This window comes from Staurois parvus, unplaced genomic scaffold (assembly GCF_062004578.1).
Source record: "Staurois parvus isolate SC_StPar_1 unplaced genomic scaffold, SC_StPar_1.0 ptg000134l, whole genome shotgun sequence".
Classification (NCBI taxonomy): Eukaryota; Metazoa; Chordata; class Amphibia; order Anura; family Ranidae; genus Staurois; species Staurois parvus.
Genome location: NW_028317930.1, coordinates 593,764 through 611,217, shown reverse-complemented (window position 1 = coordinate 611,217; position 17,454 = coordinate 593,764). Strand labels below are relative to the sequence as shown.

Here is a 17,454-nt window from a genome sequence, read left to right as displayed (position 1 = left end):
TTCTCAGTTCCTCAGCAGTCACACGGGGACTTCTCTCCACTCTACGCTTCAGGTAGCGCACAGCAGTCGAAGTCAGCATCTTCTTTCTGCCACGACCAGGTAGCGTTTCAACAGTGCCCTTTGCCTTGAATTTGCGAATGATGCTTCCTAAGGTGTCTCTTGGTATGTTTAACATCTTTGCAATCTTCTTATAGCCATTGCCCTTCCTGTGAAGAGAAATCACCTCTTCTCTTGTCTTCCTGGACCATTCTCTTGCCTTCACCATGTTTGTAACCACACCAGTAAATGTCTAGAAGGAGCTGAGTATCACAGTCATTTTAAAGCTGCCTAATTGGTGCTTATTATGCTTGATTGCTGCTCGGTGACATCCACAGGTGTTTTCAATACCTGATGGAAAGCACCTGTATGAACCTCTGTTCTTCAGAGTGGTAGTCTTTAAGGGGTTGAATAATTGTGGCAATGAAGAAACCACATAAGAACCATTTACTACTGTATTACATAAACAATTGATGTCATTTTAGTTGCATTTGGGTAGTTACAACGTCCTTGTAGGATTTGATTCTGAATACAATTCCAAATGTACACTATAGTCCCTAAACCCCTTTACAGCATTGGGGGTTGAATAATTTTGGACACAACTGTAACCTTATTGATGAAATCAATAACGGAGTTTAATCTCTTAAGGAGTTCTATACCAATAATTAAGTGATCATAGGGCAAATCAACTATCAGTGTGGGATGGCAGATTATTTTATTTCCCACTTTAAAATGTAGCCAAGCTGTACCTAATACCTTCATAGCTGTACCAGATACACTTACAAGTTTAGCTGTGAAACTTTTCAGCATTTACTTTTCTGAAGATAAGTCTTGGATTTTTTGGATATATTTCGGAGTTAAAATAGTTGCCTGGACACCCGTGTCTAATAGAGCCATGATTTTTGGTAATTTTTTTGCAATTCCACTTCAATGTGTAATACCTTTTGTCAATCTCATGTAAATGACAGAGACACCTTGGGTGAGACATAAAATTGTCTTTGTGCTTTCTATCCCCCGCTGACCCCATTCTTCTTTTTCACATGCAAGCTTCTTGAACTGCCTGTCAAATGTTTTCACTTTGGAGGATTCTGTGGGCTGTAAAATAGAAATACAAACACTCTGCCCCCCCCCCCCCCCCTTTGCCTTTTGGCATAGGACAGGTTACATTCTTCTCAGGCATACAGACACTTGGGTTAATTTGCTTTGTTTTCATTATTGGTGTCATTATTGGTGTCATTTCAAAGCCATTGTTTCTAATTTTAAGGACTCTTTAATGACTGGCATAGTACCACTGGATTGGCGTAAGGCCAATGTGGTGCCAATATTCAAAAAGGGGTCAAAATCTTTACCAAGTAATTATAGACCTGTTAGTTTAACTTCTATAGTTGGGAAGATACTGGAGAGTTTAATAAAAAGACCACATAGATGAGTTCTTGCTGTAAAAAAATATTTTAAGCAACAGACAGCATGAATTCATGAAAGTCAGAAGTTGTCAAACAAACCTGGCTAAAAGATCGTATTCAAAGAGTAGTGGTTAATGATTCATACTCTGAATGGTCTAAGCTTGTCAGTGGTGCATCCCAAGGTTCAGTGTTGGGACCCTTACTTTTTAATATATTTATAAACAATATAGGGTCTGGGATTAAAAATACCATTTCAGTCTTTGCAGATGACACCAAGCTGTGCAGTGGAATAATGTTCTTGCAGGATGTTTCCAACTTACAAGCTGACCTCAATGCACTGTTTAATTCGGCAATTATGTGGCAAATGAGGTTTAATGCTGATAAATGTAAGGTTATGCACTTGGGGAAGTACAACTGGGGGAATCAATGGTGGAGAAGGATCTGGGAGTTCTGGTAGATTACAAGCTTAATAATGGCATGCGATGCCAAGCTGTGGTTTCTAAAGTGAGCAAAATCCTCTCGTATTAAAAGAGGTATAGACTCCAGAGAGAGATATATAATTTTACCCCTGTACAAATCATTAGTAAGACTTCATCTGGAATATGCAGTTCAGTTTTGGGCACCAATTCACAAAAAGAACATTGGCTAACTTGAGATAATACATTGCCACTGGGGTTTTTAATTTTTGCACTATAAACAAAAAAAAAGAGCAAAACATTTGAAAAAAAAAAAAGATTTTCTTTGTTTCAATTTTAAAATTTTACAAACAGGTATTTTTTTCTCATTCACTGATGTGCGTTGATGAGGCTGCACTGATAGGCAGCACTGATGAGGTGGCACGGATAGGCGGCACTGATGGGCATTGATGAGGAGGCACTGACAGGCAGCACTGACTGGTGGCACTGCTGGGCAGCTCTGATGGGCACTGGTAGGAGGCACTGCTGGGCGGCAGTGGTGATCAGGGCACTGATTATCAGTGTGGATATCCTCTGTGACATTTGCCGGTTATCGGCAGTACTTTCCTCACGCTGTGACAGTGTAAGGAAAGTGATGCCAATAACCAGCAACTGTATTTACTTTGTGATCTACTGTGTCATTGGACAAAGCTGATCACGTGATAATTGGCTTTTTACCTAGTCATGTGGTCAGCTGTGCCTGTAGGACACAGTGATCACTGACAGCACTGGGTGTGCGCCACTGGCATTTTGGGAAGATGTTAAATTTTTTTAGGCATTTTTTGGGGAGTGCTCCTTAAAATTTTCATACCTTTGACCAAATGCTCAGAGTAGCAGAAAAGGTATCAAAACAGACTCAAAAATCCCCAAAATAGATGCAACAAGGCTTAAAACTCAAAAAAGTGTCAAGGAGAAAGGTGTTTAAGGGCCACGTCCGGTTTTGGGACTTTTTGGCAGTCTAGCCACATACAGGATCCAATAAGCACCTTCAGGCTTTTAAAGGGCTTTATTTCCTCATTACATTTCCTGACTACCTATCACAGTTTCGTAGGCCATGAAATAACAAAATAGTACGTACCCCCCCCCCCCAAATAACCCCTTTTTGGAAAGTAGACACCCCAAGGAATTTGATAAGAAGCATGGTGAGCATTTTGCAGATCTCGTTTGTTGCCACAAGTTTTTGGAAATTGAAGAAAGAAAACAAAAACATTTTTTTTTCTTTCAAAATGTTGTGAGAAAAAATGAGATTTGCAAAATACTCATCATGCCTCTTAATAAATTCCTTGGGGTGTCTACTTTCCAAAAAGGGGTCATTTGGGGGGGGGGGGGTTCTATCCTGGCATTTCAGGGCCTCCAAAACTGTGATAGGTAGTGAGGAAGTGAAATGAGAAAGTTGCGCACCTTCGGGCTTTCAAAGTGGCCATTGTATTCCGGGCTCCTGTATGTGGCTAGGCTCCCAAAAAGTCTCACACAAGTGGTATCCCTATACTCGGTAGAAGTAGCAGAATGTATTTTGGGGTGTAATTTCACATATACCCATTGCATGTTTGAGCAATATATAATTTCAGTGACAACTTTGTGTAAATTAAAAAAAAAATTGTCATTTTCCAAAAACTTGTGGAAAAAAAAGAAATCTTCCATGGACTCAGCATGGCTCTCAGCAGATAGCTTAGAGTGTCTACTTTCCTGAAAATGGGTCATTTGGGGGTATTTGTACTGCCCTGGTATTTTAGCACCTCAAGAACTGTCATAGACATAAAGTAGAAGCTTTGTGAACTCCAGTATCTATAGCATAGTTTGTAGATGCTATAACTTTCACACAAACCAATTAATATGCAGTTATTGGGATTTTTTTTTTTACCAAAGACATATAGCAAAATACATTTTGGTGAAAATTTTTGACAAAATTTTAGGTTTTTTTTGGATATTTTTTATGACAGAAATTAGAAAATATTGTTTTTTTCTAAATTTTTCGGTCTTTGTTTATAGCGCAAAAAAACAACAAAAACCCAGATGTGATCAAATATCACCAGAAAAAAGCTCTATTTGTGTGTAAAAAAAAAGGACATAAATTTCATTTATGTACAGTATTGCATGACCGCTCAATTGTCAGTTGAACTAGCGCAGAGTCTTATATCAAAAAATGGCGTAAATTCCAATATCTATACCACCATTTGTAGACACTATAGCTTGCACACAAACCAATTAATATACACCTATTGGGATTTTTTTTTACCAAAGATATATAGCAAAATACATTTTGGCCTACATTTATGATGAAATTTGAGTTTATTGGATATTTTTTATGACAGAAATAAGAAAATATTGTTTGTTTTTTCAAACTGTTTGGTCTTTTTTTGTTTATAGCGAAAAAAAAAACAATCCAGAGCCGATCAAGAGATCACCAAGAGAAAGCTCTATTTGTGTGAAAAAAGGGCAAACATTTAATTTATGTACAGTATTGCATGACCATGCAATTGTATGTTAACTAGCGCAGCGCTGTTTAGCAAAAAATGGCGCAAATTGCAGTATCCATACCATAGCTTGTAGACACTATAACTTGCACACAAAGCAATCAATATACATTTATTGGGATTTTTTTTTTCACCAAAGACATGTAGCAGAATACTTTTTGGCCTACATTTATGACTAACTTTGAGTTTACGATATATTTTTTATAGCCAAAAGTTGTTGTTTGTTTTTTCAAACTGTTTGGTCTTTTTTTGTTTATAGCGAAAAAAAAAACAATCCAGAGCTGATCAAGAGATCACCAAGAGAAAGCTCTATTTGTGTGAAAAAAGGGCAAACATTTCATTTATGTACAGTATTGCATGACCATGCAATTGTATGTTAACTAGCGCAGCGCTGTTTAGCAAAAAATGGCGCAAATTGCAGTATCCATACCATAGCTTGTAGACACTATAACTTGCACACAAAGCAATCAATATACATTTATTGGGATTTTTTTTTTCACCAAAGACATGTAGCAGAATACTTTTTGGCCTAAATGTATGACTAACTTTGAGTTTACGATATATTTTTTATAGCCAAAAGTTGTTTTTTTTTCAAAATGTTTGGTCTTTTTTTGTTTATAGCGCAAAAAATAAAAAGCGCACAGGTGATCAAATACCACCAAAAAAAGCTCTATTTGTGTGAAAAAGTGGACATATATTTTGTTTGGGTACAGTATTGCATGACCGCGAAATTACCAGTTGAAGTAGCGCAGTGCCAAATAGCAAAAAAAAGGCCTGGTCAGGATGGGGGTAAATCCTCTGCAGGACAAGTGGTTTAAGAAAAGTAGATCAGGTGTTTCCTAGTGAGAGGAGTCTATCTCTCATGTGGATCTGTCCTGGAAGATGACCTGGGAAAGAAGAGATTTTCAGGTCAGTGTGAAGCAACACAATTTGCAGAATGGTAAAGGGCTGCTTTCACACTGATAGACTGCGATTTACCCAGTCTGGCGCAGTGCATTGTACCTGCAGCTTTCCTGTGGGTTTGTTGCATTTAGCCATATACATCTATTAAATCCTGCATGTTTGGTGCACTTTCAAAAAAATGCACCACACCTGCAGGATATAATAGAAGCCTACGGCATATTGCAGCTAACCCAGGAAAGTTACAGATGCACTGCGCTGCACCCACAGTGCAAGTGAACTGCAGCACATCAGAGTAAAAGCAGCCTTATGGGAGGCTCAGAACAGTAAGGGTTCATTTACATTTGCAGTTTAGGTGTGGTAAAAACCCATAGTTAAGATGTGTTTTTACTATCATGTTAATGAGGCAGCTCTGCAAGTGCCCTGCAACCTTGTGCAGTACAGCAAACAAGGGGTTAAAGCAGGCAGCGTTGTGTTGCTTTCTCACTACCTGGTTTAATCCCTTAGACCCTACGGAAGAATGCAGTTGCAGGACACTTGCAGAGTGGCCCAATTACTTAAAGGGGTCAGGGTTGGCAGGCGGTAGCACCCACCAAAAGCAACAAGGGGTTTAATTCCTGCTGCAGCATGTGTACACCTCTGGTTGCTGCCTCAGCAGCTAAAGGGGGTAGGGGTTGTGTGTTAATTAGCCCTAGGGGGGCCACTGCCAAAAGCAACCAAGGGCTCATTCACAAGTGCCGCAGGCACTGCTGCTCCTCTGAAAAGTGATACGAGTGTGTTTGACAGGTGGTGAGGAGGTGATATGTAACCTATGATTGCTGTGCAATGCACGCGATTGTGACACAGTAATATGGCAATCAGAGGTTTAAATCAGGTGTGAGGAGGCTACACAATACCTGGTGATCTTTGACTTCTCCCATGTTGTTCAGGTAGATCTCCCCCTCTTTAAGGTTGCCTACCCATTGTATCCCCTCTAATAACTCTTTGACCTCTGGAAGATTTTACCCCCTTCATGACCAGGCCATTTTTCACTACTCTGCACTGAGCTACTTTAACTGACAATTGTGCAGTCATGCAACACTGTACCCAAATGAAATTTATATAATTTTTTTCACACAAATAGACTTTTCATTTGGTGGTATTTGATCATCATGGGTTTTTTTTATTATATAAATGATAAGAGACTGGAAATTTTGAACAATAAAAACAATATTTTTTAATTTCTGCTATAAAACATATCCAATGAAAATTAAAAAAAAATCTATTTTTTTTTTTTTTTTTACTAGTAATGGTGGCAATCAGTAACTGGACTGTAATAGTACTGCAGGCAATCTGACACTTTGGGGGAACTAACACCGACACCACCAATGACAATAATACAGTGATCAGTGCTAATATACACTGACACTGTACTAATGGCTGGGAAGGAGTTAACATAAAGGGGGCAATCAAAGGTTAACTGTGTGCTGATTTTACTAAGAGATGTGATGGTTTTTATTCGCTCCTTTGCAGGGAGACAAAAACCTGCACATTGTTGCTGGCAGTAGACAGCTGTGTGTTATTACCAACACAGAGCTCTCTTATGTCATCCGCTCTACTGATCGGTGGGTTCTGGTCATATATCACTGGCCGGGACTTGGTGATCAGCATGTGCTGGAGCCAGTGATAATTAAAGGAACACATTTTAAACAGAGTATAGCATCAAGTTCATTATACTCCTGGTATATTTATATGGTCAGTTAGGTAGCAGAGAGGGTTGCTAATTATTTAGCAGCTGAAACTGAATAATTAAATAAACAACAGGTGCACTAGATGGGCAACAATGCGATGACCCCCAAAACAGGAATGGTTTTACAGGTGGAGGCCACTGACATTATTTTTCCCTACTCATCTTTTTTGTTTTTCACTAGTTTTGCATTTGGCTAGGCTCAGCGTCACTACTGGTAGCATGAGGTGATACTTGGACCCTACAGAGGTTGCACAGGCAGTCCAACTCCTCCAGGATGGCACATCAATACATGTCATTGCCAGAAGATTTGCTGTGTCTCCCAGCACAGTCTCAAGAGCATTCCAAGAGACAGGCAGTTGCTGTAGTAGAGCTGGACAGGGCCATAGAAGATCCTGAACCAATCAGCAGGACCGGTATCTGCTCCTTTGTGCAAGGAGCAACAGGATGAGCACTGCCAGAGCCCTACAAAATGACCTCCAGCAGACCACTGGTGTGAATGTCTCTGACCAAACAATCAGAAACAGACTTCGTGAGGGTGGCCTGAGGGCATGGCGTCCTCTAGTGGGCCCTGTGCACACTGCCTGGCACCATAGAGCTCGATTGGCATTTGCCAGTGAATAGCAGAATTGTCAGGTCTGCCACTGGTGCCCTGTGCTTTTCACAAATGAGAACAGGTTCACCCTGAGCACGTGACAGATGTGAAAGGGTCTGGAGAAACCATGGAGAACGTTATGCTGCCTGTAACATCTTCACCATGACCGTTTTAGTGGTGGGTCAGTGATGGTCTGGGGAGCCATATCCATGGAGGGACACCCATATCTCTACAAGCTAGACAATGGCACCCTGACTGCCATTAGGTATCAGGATGAAATCCTTGGACCCATTGTCAGACCCTACACTGGTGCAGTAGGTTCTGGGTTCTTCCTGGTGCACGACAATGCCTGGCCTCATGTGGCGAGAGTATGAAGGCAGTTCCTGGAGGATGAAGAAATTGATACCATTGAATTGCCCCCACGCTTGCCTGACCCAAATCCAATAGAACACCTCTGGGATATCATGATTCGGTCCATCCGACGCAGCCAGGTTGCACCGTAGACTGTCCAGGAGCTTAGTGATGCCCTGGTCCAAGTCTGGGAGAAAATTATTATTATACAGTATTTATAAAGCGCCAATAGTTCGCTCAGCGCTGTACATTACAATGGGGGACAGTACAATAACAATACAATGTGATACACGAGGGTTCGAGGGCCCTGCTCCTTCGAGCTTACAATCTAGGAGGGAGGGGATAGTGGTACAGGAGGAGATAGTTGTGGGGGATGGAGTGGTAGGAAGAGTGGAGGAGGTCGGCAATTAGCAGGGGGTGGGGTAGGCTTCCCTGAAGAGGTGGGTTTTCAGGGTGCGCCTAAATGAGAGGAGAGTAGGTGATAGTCTGATGGATTGGGGTAGGGAGTTCCAGAGGATGGGTGACGACCTGGAGAAATCCTGGAGGCGGACATGGGAGGAGGAGACCAGGGAACTAGAGAGAAGGTCTTGAGAGGAGCGGAGTGTGCGTGTTGGGTGGTACTTGGATATTAGGTCGGTGATGTAATTTGGGGCAGTATGATGGACAGCTTTGTACATCAGTGACAGGATTTTAAATTTGATCCGTTGTGCAATCGGAAGCCAGTGGAGGAATTGGCAGAGGGGGGTGGTGGAAACGGAGCAGTTGGTAAGGTGAATGAGTCTGGCTGCCGTATTCAGGATCGACTGAAGCGGGGATAGCCTGTGGCGAGGCAGGCCAGTGAAGAGGGAGTTGCAGTAATCGGGTCATGATATGATATGAGGGAGTGGATGAGCTGTTTAGTGCTTTCTGGGGTTAGGAACATGCGGATTTTGGCGATGTTGCGGAGGTGGAGTCTGCATGAGTTTGTTAGTGATTGGACTTGGGGCTGGAAGGATAGGTTGGAGTCCAGAATGACACCAAGTACTCTGGCCTGCGGGGCGGGCCTGATAGTGGCATTGTTGGACGTGATGGAGAAGTCAATGGGGGGTGGTGTGCGGGCTGGGGGGAAGACTAGGAGCTCAGTTTTGGAGAGGTTCAGTTTAAGGAAGTGGAGCGACATCCAGTCTGATATGTCGTTTAGTAGGTTTGTGATTCAGGTGGAGACTGAGGGGGAAATACCCCAGGACACCATCCATCGTCTCATTAGGAGCATGCCCCAACGTTGTCAGGCATACATACACACACATGGGGGCCATACATACTACTGAGTACCATTTTGAGTTGCTTCAATGAAATTTCAGCAAAATGGAATAGCCTGCTGCATAATTTTTTTATTTGATTTTCAGGGTGTCTTTGAGTTCAGTCCGCTGTAGTTTTATAATTTTCATTTCCATCAAACGATGGGGAATCCTTAACACAATATCCAGTCCATATCAGTATAGATATCCACCATGATATTTTCCCCCATTGAGAGGTTGTTTTCAAAGTGTTCCTTTAATTTTTTTGAGCAGCATATATACATAGACACACACTATATTGTTAAAAGTATTGGGATGCCTGCCTTTACATTCACATGAACTTTAATGGCATCCCAGTCTTGGTCCGTAGGATTCAATACAGAGTTGGAAACTCATACAAATGAGCGCAGAGAGGCCACTCCAGGTGGAAACACGTGAACAGTTAATCATGAGCTCACCACTGCTGCAATGTTAATCATTTGCATGATGAAGAGAACTGAAAAAAATAGGTGCTGTGGAAAATGCTCTCAGCCAAGCACCTTAATGAAGGTGCATCTTTATTGGTTGAGACAAAGTAGCAAATATAATAAAATTTGACCAGCCTGAAGTGAACAATGTGACTCCAACAGACAAAGCGCAACTGCACGAAACATGTTGTCTTGGTAACCCTACACACGCTCCCACTGAAGCCAACGCCGGACACTGCCTTTGCTTGCCATGGTGACACCACCCGGCCGCCAGTACACTGATACCACGTGATTTGAAGCCGACAGGAGCGTTCTCCGATCTCAGCTCCCTTCAGAGCGGACGGGCTGTCCGTTAGAGTCACACTGTTCACTTCAGGCTGGTCAAATTTTATTATATTTGCTACTTTGTCTCACCCAATAAAGATGCACCTTCATTAAGGTGCTTGACAGAGCATTTTCCACAGCGCTATTTGTTTCAGTTCTCTTCAATAAGGAGTTGGCCCACCCTTTGCAACTATAACAGCTTCAACTCTTCTGGGAAGGCTGTCCACAAGGTTTAGGAGTGTGTCTATGGGATTGTTGATCATTCTTCCAGAAGCACATTGGTGAGGTCAGGCACTGATTTCAGACGAGAAAGCCTGATTCACAGTCTTCACTCTAATTCAACCCAAAACTGTTCTATCAGGTTGAGGTCAGGACTTTGTGTAGGCCAGTCAAGTTCCTCCACCCCAAACTCGCTCATGCATGTATTTATGGTCCTTGCTTTGTGCACTAGTGTGTAGTTATGTTGGAACAGGATGGGGCCATCCCCAAACTGTTCCCACAAAGCTGGAAGCATGAAATTGTCCAAAGTGTCTTGGTATGCTGACACCTTAAGAGTTCCATGCACTGGAACCAAGCCCAACCCCTGAAAAACAACCGAACACCATAATACCCCCTCCATTACACTTAGCACAATGCAGTCAGGCAAGTACCATTCTCCTGGTAACTGCCAACCCCAGACATATCTATCGGATTGTCAGAGAAGCGCAATTCATCACTCCAGAAAACAAGTCTCCACTGCTCTAGAATCCAGTGGCGGTGTGCTTTACACCACTGCATCCAACACTTTGCATTGCACTAGGTGATGTAAGACTTGGATGCAGCTGCTCGGCTATGGAAACCCATTCCATAAAGCTCTCTACGCACTGTTGTCTGAAGGCTACACAAAGTTTGAAGGTCTTTAGCTATTGACACTGCAGGCCATTGGCTACTTCTGTGCACAGTTCGCTTCAGCAAGCACTGAACCCACTCAGTCATTGTACGTGGCCTACCACTTTGTGGCTACATTACTGTTGTTCCCAGTTGCTTCCACTTTGTTTTAATAGCACTAACAGTTGACCGTGGAATATTTAGTAGCAAGGAAATTTCACAAATGGACTTATTGCACAGGTGGCAACCTATCACAGTACCACACTTGAATTCATTTAGCTCCTGAAAGGTGAGAGCCATTCTTTCATAATTCTGCAAAGTTGGACCACTTTGTAGCAGTGTGCAAGCTGATATTTCCTCTGATAATGCAGCCTGAAAAATGTTGCCCCCAAACTCCATCCACATTGACATTCCCCAGGCTGAACTACTGCCGCCTGCCCCACACCTAAAAACTACCACCCCTTGCCCCCCACAGACAGACCTCCCCCCAACTACTGCCCCCACTGATAGACCCTCACCCCCATACTAACAATCCCTGCTCCCTACTGATGAACCTCTGCTGCCCAACTCCTGACTGGCACCCCACCACTGAGACCCCCACCCTTCCAAATACCAATCCCTGTTCCCAAATGACAGACCCCTCCACTACTGTTCCCCCCACTCCTCACTGACAGACCTCATCTACCACCCTGCCCCCCAAAAACCCCTCCCCTTCTACAGCCCCCCACTGGCAGACCATCCCACCCCTCACCACAAACTAACCCCCCCACTGACAGACCTCTGCCAACTACCACACCCTCCAACTTCCACCCCTCCCCCCCATTAGCAAACCCCCATGCCCCAACTACTACCCCTCCCTCCACTGACAGACCCCCACTGCGGTCCTCCCTCTCTCCACTGAGACCACCACTGCCTCCACTTCTGTCCTCCCTCTCCCCACTGAGACCTAGACTACTGGGTGTGAGCAGCTGCTTATGCAGAATGTGAAATCTTGCATTCCCACGTGACCCCAGGGATCTGCACTATTAATAGTCATGATGACAGATGCCCTGTCCCCGCTCGGCTGTCAGGATGCCCCAGCTTCCACCGCCCATGAAAACCTGCGTCCCCATATTTTCCCCGGGGATCAGCAGTTAGTTTTCCCTATTTCACTGATCCAGCACATGCACGGTAGCTGCAGAGCTACAGAAATTCATGGGCTGCACATTTTCATGTTACAGCAAACGTAATATAGACTATAGGTGGTCACAGACAAAGGAGTGCTATAGCACACCCAGACACCTTGTTACCCCATAGAGCTACCTTACTTGCACCCTTATCATACAACTCCCTCTCCCAGCATTGCACTTTAACGCTGACACCACAACCCTAGCTCACTCATTTGCCTCTACAATGATAACAGTGAACCCATCCGCTGTAACGTTCTCACTGCCTGCTCCTAGGTCTGCAGTGCTAGCTCCAAACCTCCCTGTTACGGTTCGTGCTACCTATGCTCCACCAACCGCCATCCTCCTTCATTTACATTCACGCGTCCCAACAAATGAGAAATATTTCAGTACGGCACACGGTTTGCTTTATCCAATCACTGCGCAACCTGATCCTCCACGTCGTTTCTTGTTGGGTAAGTCTTATATCAGTTGCCTCTAGGTTGCGTACCCTGATTGGCTGAGATTTGCTGTGGCGGGAGTGTGGTTTGTATGTCTTCCTGGAGAGAGGTGTTTTTCCTGAGAAACAGACATGAGTAAATCCAAGGATGGTGGGGGTGAGTGTGCAGTCACTGATAAGGATTGCTGTGTACTTGCATCGTTTGTAATAATCCAGGAGTAGTAAAGACAATTGTGCCCCCGTTTGCCTGTTACCATCTGAACACCATTGTTTTTATATAGCATGGGAGGACAGGAAACCCTTTTGGGCTGGGGGGACAAAAAACTTTGTGACCCTTGCATAGTAGGGACAGGGGTGGACTGACAACTCATAGGGCCCCCGGGCAATAGGGGATCATGGGGCCCCTATGTCCTCACCCACACCCAAAAAAGCCTATGAAAAGTACCAGGGGCATCTCATGGGGCCCCCTACTGCCCCCAGGCAGTGAATGGTCAGTCTGTAGGACTTGGTAGGAATAATGCACTGTAGGCTTTAACCATTTGCCCTCCAGATCCCCCCCCAAATTAAATTTACATCCTTTTTTCCCACGAATAGAGCTTTCTTTCGGTGGTATTTGAGCGCCTGTTTCTTTTTTGCACTATAAAAAAAATTAAGACTGATAATTTTGAGAAAAAAAAAATATTTTTGACTTTTTTTTTTTTTTTTTGAGTAACAAATCAAATTTCATCATAAATTTAGGCCAAAATGTATTCTGCTACATGTCTTTGCTAAAACAAATCCAAAAACATATAAATTATTGGTTTTTGTGAAAGTTATAGCGTTTACAAATGTCGGTGTATATATATACTGGAATTTTTAAATTTTTTTTACTAGTAATCAGGGACTTATAGCGGGACTGCGGCAGGCATTCTGATACTGGGGGGAACTGACTTGGTGTCACTGACATTCCCAGTGACATCAATATAGTGATCATTGCTAAAAAAAAAAAAAAAGCACGGACACTGTATTAATGGCAATGGGCAGGAGGGGGTTAACATCTGGGGCAATCAAAGGGTTAACTGTGCTGTTTTGCTGTGTGTGTGCTTCACTGTAAGCACACTGCTTTGTATGGCTTTGCTATGCAGAGCCATGCAAAGCAGTGTGCAGAAGCTGACAGGGGAGAGATCTGTATTGTTTACATGCAGTTCTCTCCCTCTGTCGGTAATGCTCCTCGAAAACTGGGTGCTGGTGAGTATTCACTGGCCAGGACCCGGTGATTGACAGCCAAGGCCGCGAACAGCGGCGCGGGTAGGGCAGGCGCGCCTACCCAGCAATGCAAATTCACGTGTATGTGTGTGCGTGTATATATATATATGTGTGTGTGTATATTTATTTCAGGTACTTATATAGCGCCGTCCATTTACGCAGCTCTTTACATATATATTGTACATTCACATCAGTCCCTAACCCTGAAGGGGCATACAGTCTAAGGTCCCTAACTCACATTCATACATACACATACTAGGGACAATTTAGACAGGAGCCAGTTAACCTACCAGCATGTCATTAAAGTGTGGGAGGAAACCGGAGGAAACCCACGCAGGCACAGGGAGAACATGCAGACTCCAGGCAGGTGGTGCCGTGGTTGGGAATCGACCCTACCACACACACACACACACACACACACGTGTGTGTGTGTATATATGTATGTATATATATACATACATACATACATACATACATACATACATACATACACACACAGTCAGGGCCATAAATATTGGGACATCGACACAATTCTAACATTTTTGGCTCTATACACCAAAGTGGATTTGAAATGAAACAAACAAGATGTGCTTTAATGGCAGACTGTCAGCTTTAATTTGAGGGTATTTAAATCCAAATCAGTTGGAACAGTGTAGGAATTACAACAGTTTGCATATGTGCCTCCCACTGTTAAGGGACCAAAAGTAATGGGACAGAATAATAATCAAAAATCAAACTTTCACTTTTTAATACTTGGTTGCAAATTCTTTGCAGTCAATTACAGCCTGAAGTCTGGAACGCATAGACATTACCAGACGCTGGGTTTCATCCCTGGTGATGCTCTGCCAGGCCTCTACTGCAACTGTCTTCAGTTCCTGCTTGTTCTTGGGGCATTTTCCTTCAATTTTGTCTTCAGCAAGTGAAATGCATGCTCAATCGGATTCTAGTCAGGTGATTGACTTGGCCATTGCATAACATTCCACTTCTTTCCTTTAAAAAACTCTTTGGTTGCTTTTGCAGTATGCTTTGGGTCATTGTCCATCTGCACTGTGAAGCGGCGTCCAATGAGTTCTGAAGCATTTTGCTGAATATGAGCAGATATTGGCCGAAACACTTCAGAATTCATCCTGCTGCTTTTGTCAGCAGTCACATCATCAATAAATACAAGAGAACCAGTTCCATTGGCAGCCATACATGCCCATGCCATGACACTACCACCACCATGCTTCACTGATGAGGTGGTATGCTTAGGATCATGAGCAGTTCCTTTCCTTCTCCATACTCTTCTCTTCCCATCACTCTGGTACAAGTTGATCTTGGTCTCATCAGTCCATAGTATGTTGTTCCAGAACTGTGAAGGCTTTTTAAGATGTCGTTTGGCAAACTCTAATCTGGCCTTCCTGTTTTTGAGGCTCACCAATGGTTTACATCTTGTGGTGAACCCTCTGTATTCATTCTGGTGAAGTCTTCTCTTGATTGTTGACTTTGACACACATACACCTACCTCCTGGAGAGTGTTCTTGATCTGGCCAACTGTTGTGAAGGGTGTTTTCTTCACCAGGGAAAGAATTCTTTGGTCATCCACCACAGTTGTTTTCCGTGGTCTTCAGGGTCTTTTGGTGTTGCTGAGCTCACCGGTGCGTTCCTTCTTTTTAAGAATGTTCCAAACAATTGTTTTGTCCACGCCTAATGTTTTTGCTATCTCTCTGATGGGTTTGTTTTGTTTTTTCAGCCTAATGATGGCTTGCTTCACTGATAGTGACAGCTCTTTGGATCTCATCTTGAGAGTTGACAGCAACAGATTCCAAGGATTCCAAACAAATTCCAAATAGCACACTTGAAATAAACTCTGGACCTTTTATCTGCTCATTGTAGTTGGGATAATGAGGGAATAACACACACCTGGCCATGGAACAGCTGAGAAGCCAATTGTCCCATTACTTTTGGTCCCTTAACAAGTGTCAGGCACATATGCAAACTGTTGTAATTCCTACACCGTTCACCTGATTTGGATGTAAATACCCTCAAATTAAAGCTGACAGTCTGCAGTTAAAGAACATCTTGTCCATTTCATTTCAAATCCATTGTGGTGGTGTATAGAGCCAAAAATGTCAGAATTGTGTTGATGTCCCAATATTTATGGACCTGACTGTGTGTGTGTGTGTGTGTGTGTGTGTGTGTGTGTGTGTGTGTGTGTGTGTGTGTGTGTATATATATATGTAAATATAAAATGTGTGTGTGTGTGTGTATGTATATATTTGTGTGTATATATAGATAGTATCTATCTGCCTGTCTGTAAAATAATTATGGAAACCGGTAACTGAGATTTATTTAATGCTTCGTACAAAATCCTTTGTTGGTAATGACAGCTTCAAGATGCCTTCTTGTGTGGAGAAACTAGTCGCATGCATTGCTCCGGTGTGATTTTTAGCCTATTCTTTCATACAGTCTTCAAATCTTTAAGGTTTCGTAGGCTTCTTTTAGTTTATCTTTAGTTTATCCCATAGATTTTCTATTGGATTGAAGTCAGGTGATTGGCTGGGTCATTCTAGCAGCTTTATTTTCTTTCTTTGAAACCTAAATAAGAGTTTCCTTGGCCTTTTGTGTTTGGGATCATTGTCTTTCTGAAATGTCCACCCTCATTTCATCTTCATCATCCTGGTATATGGCAGCAGAGTTTTAGCAAGAATGTCTTGGTACATTTTTCCATTCCTCTTTCCTTCAACAATATGAAGTTTGCCAGTACCGTATGCTGAAAAACAGCCCCACTTTGATGTTTCCACCTCCAAACTTCACTGTTGGTATGGTGTTTTTGGGTGCCATTTGACCTCTCAAACATGGTATGTATTATGACATCGAAAAAGTTAAATTTTGGTCTCATCTGACCAGACTATATTTTCTCAGTATTTCACAGGCTTGTCCAAATGTTTTACAGCAAACTTTTATTTTTTTTATATAATTTTAATAAATATTTTATTAATTTTCAGTGTATCACATTGCACAATTAAAATTTTTTAAAACCTCAAAATATTCAACATTACACAATTCCCTTATTTATACCTCTACATTCAAAAACACCCACTCACCCACTCCCATCCCTTTTCCACCTTCTGCTCCCTAATATTTTTCCCTCTTATCTCCTCGTTCCTTCTCCTTTCTCTTTCCTCAAGGCACCATTCTGTTTCTTTCTTATCTCCTCTCTATCTTTCTTTAAATTGCTCTTTGAATTTAATTTGTCCCACCTTTATCTGAATCTCTCCATTCTATCTTCTTCCTGATGGTAGAGCTCCTCCATCTTATGTATAGTCAACCCTACTTATCCAGTCTCCTTTTTTTTTTTTTTTTTTTTTTTTTTTTTGGTATTTCCTGCTCTTGCCAAAATTTAGGTATCAATCCCTTTGCCGCATTTATCAGATGAAATGACTAGTTCTTATATTTTTCTACTGTAGTCTCCATTTCATGGAAAAAGCATGTGCCTGGATCTTTTGGGACCTCAATCCACATATACCACCTAGTCAAACACTTGTAATTCATTTCCATCACCCTCATATCTACCGCTCCGTGTACTCATCTAAATATTTTCTTTTTCTGTTGCTCGTCCAATGTTATTCCAAGTTCCATTTCCCGCGGCAGCCCCCACCATTTCTGTAAGTATTTTATAAATGTTTCCATGTTTTATTTGTATCAAAACGTTGTTCTAGTAAATTTTAAATTGATCATTGGTCTTAA

The 17,454-nt window shown here is 42.4% G+C and overlaps 1 protein-coding gene across 3 annotated transcripts in view; it reads left to right on the top strand.

Moving 5' to 3' along the window:
- The first annotated feature begins 11,761 nt into the window (after window positions 1-11,761).
- Window positions 11,762-17,454, top strand: part of PSMC3IP (PSMC3 interacting protein) — a 266,259-nt gene continuing 260,566 nt past the window's right edge. Inside the window, exon 1 of one of the 3 annotated variants that reach the window (XM_089673060.1) lies at window positions 11,762-12,496. In XM_089673060.1, the coding sequence (XP_089529186.1) occupies window positions 12,268-12,496 (229 nt within the window). In that variant the 5' untranslated portion in view covers window positions 11,762-12,267. The remainder of the gene's footprint in view (window positions 12,497-17,454) is intronic. The other 2 variants (XM_089673058.1, XM_089673059.1) reach the window with 2 other exon arrangements.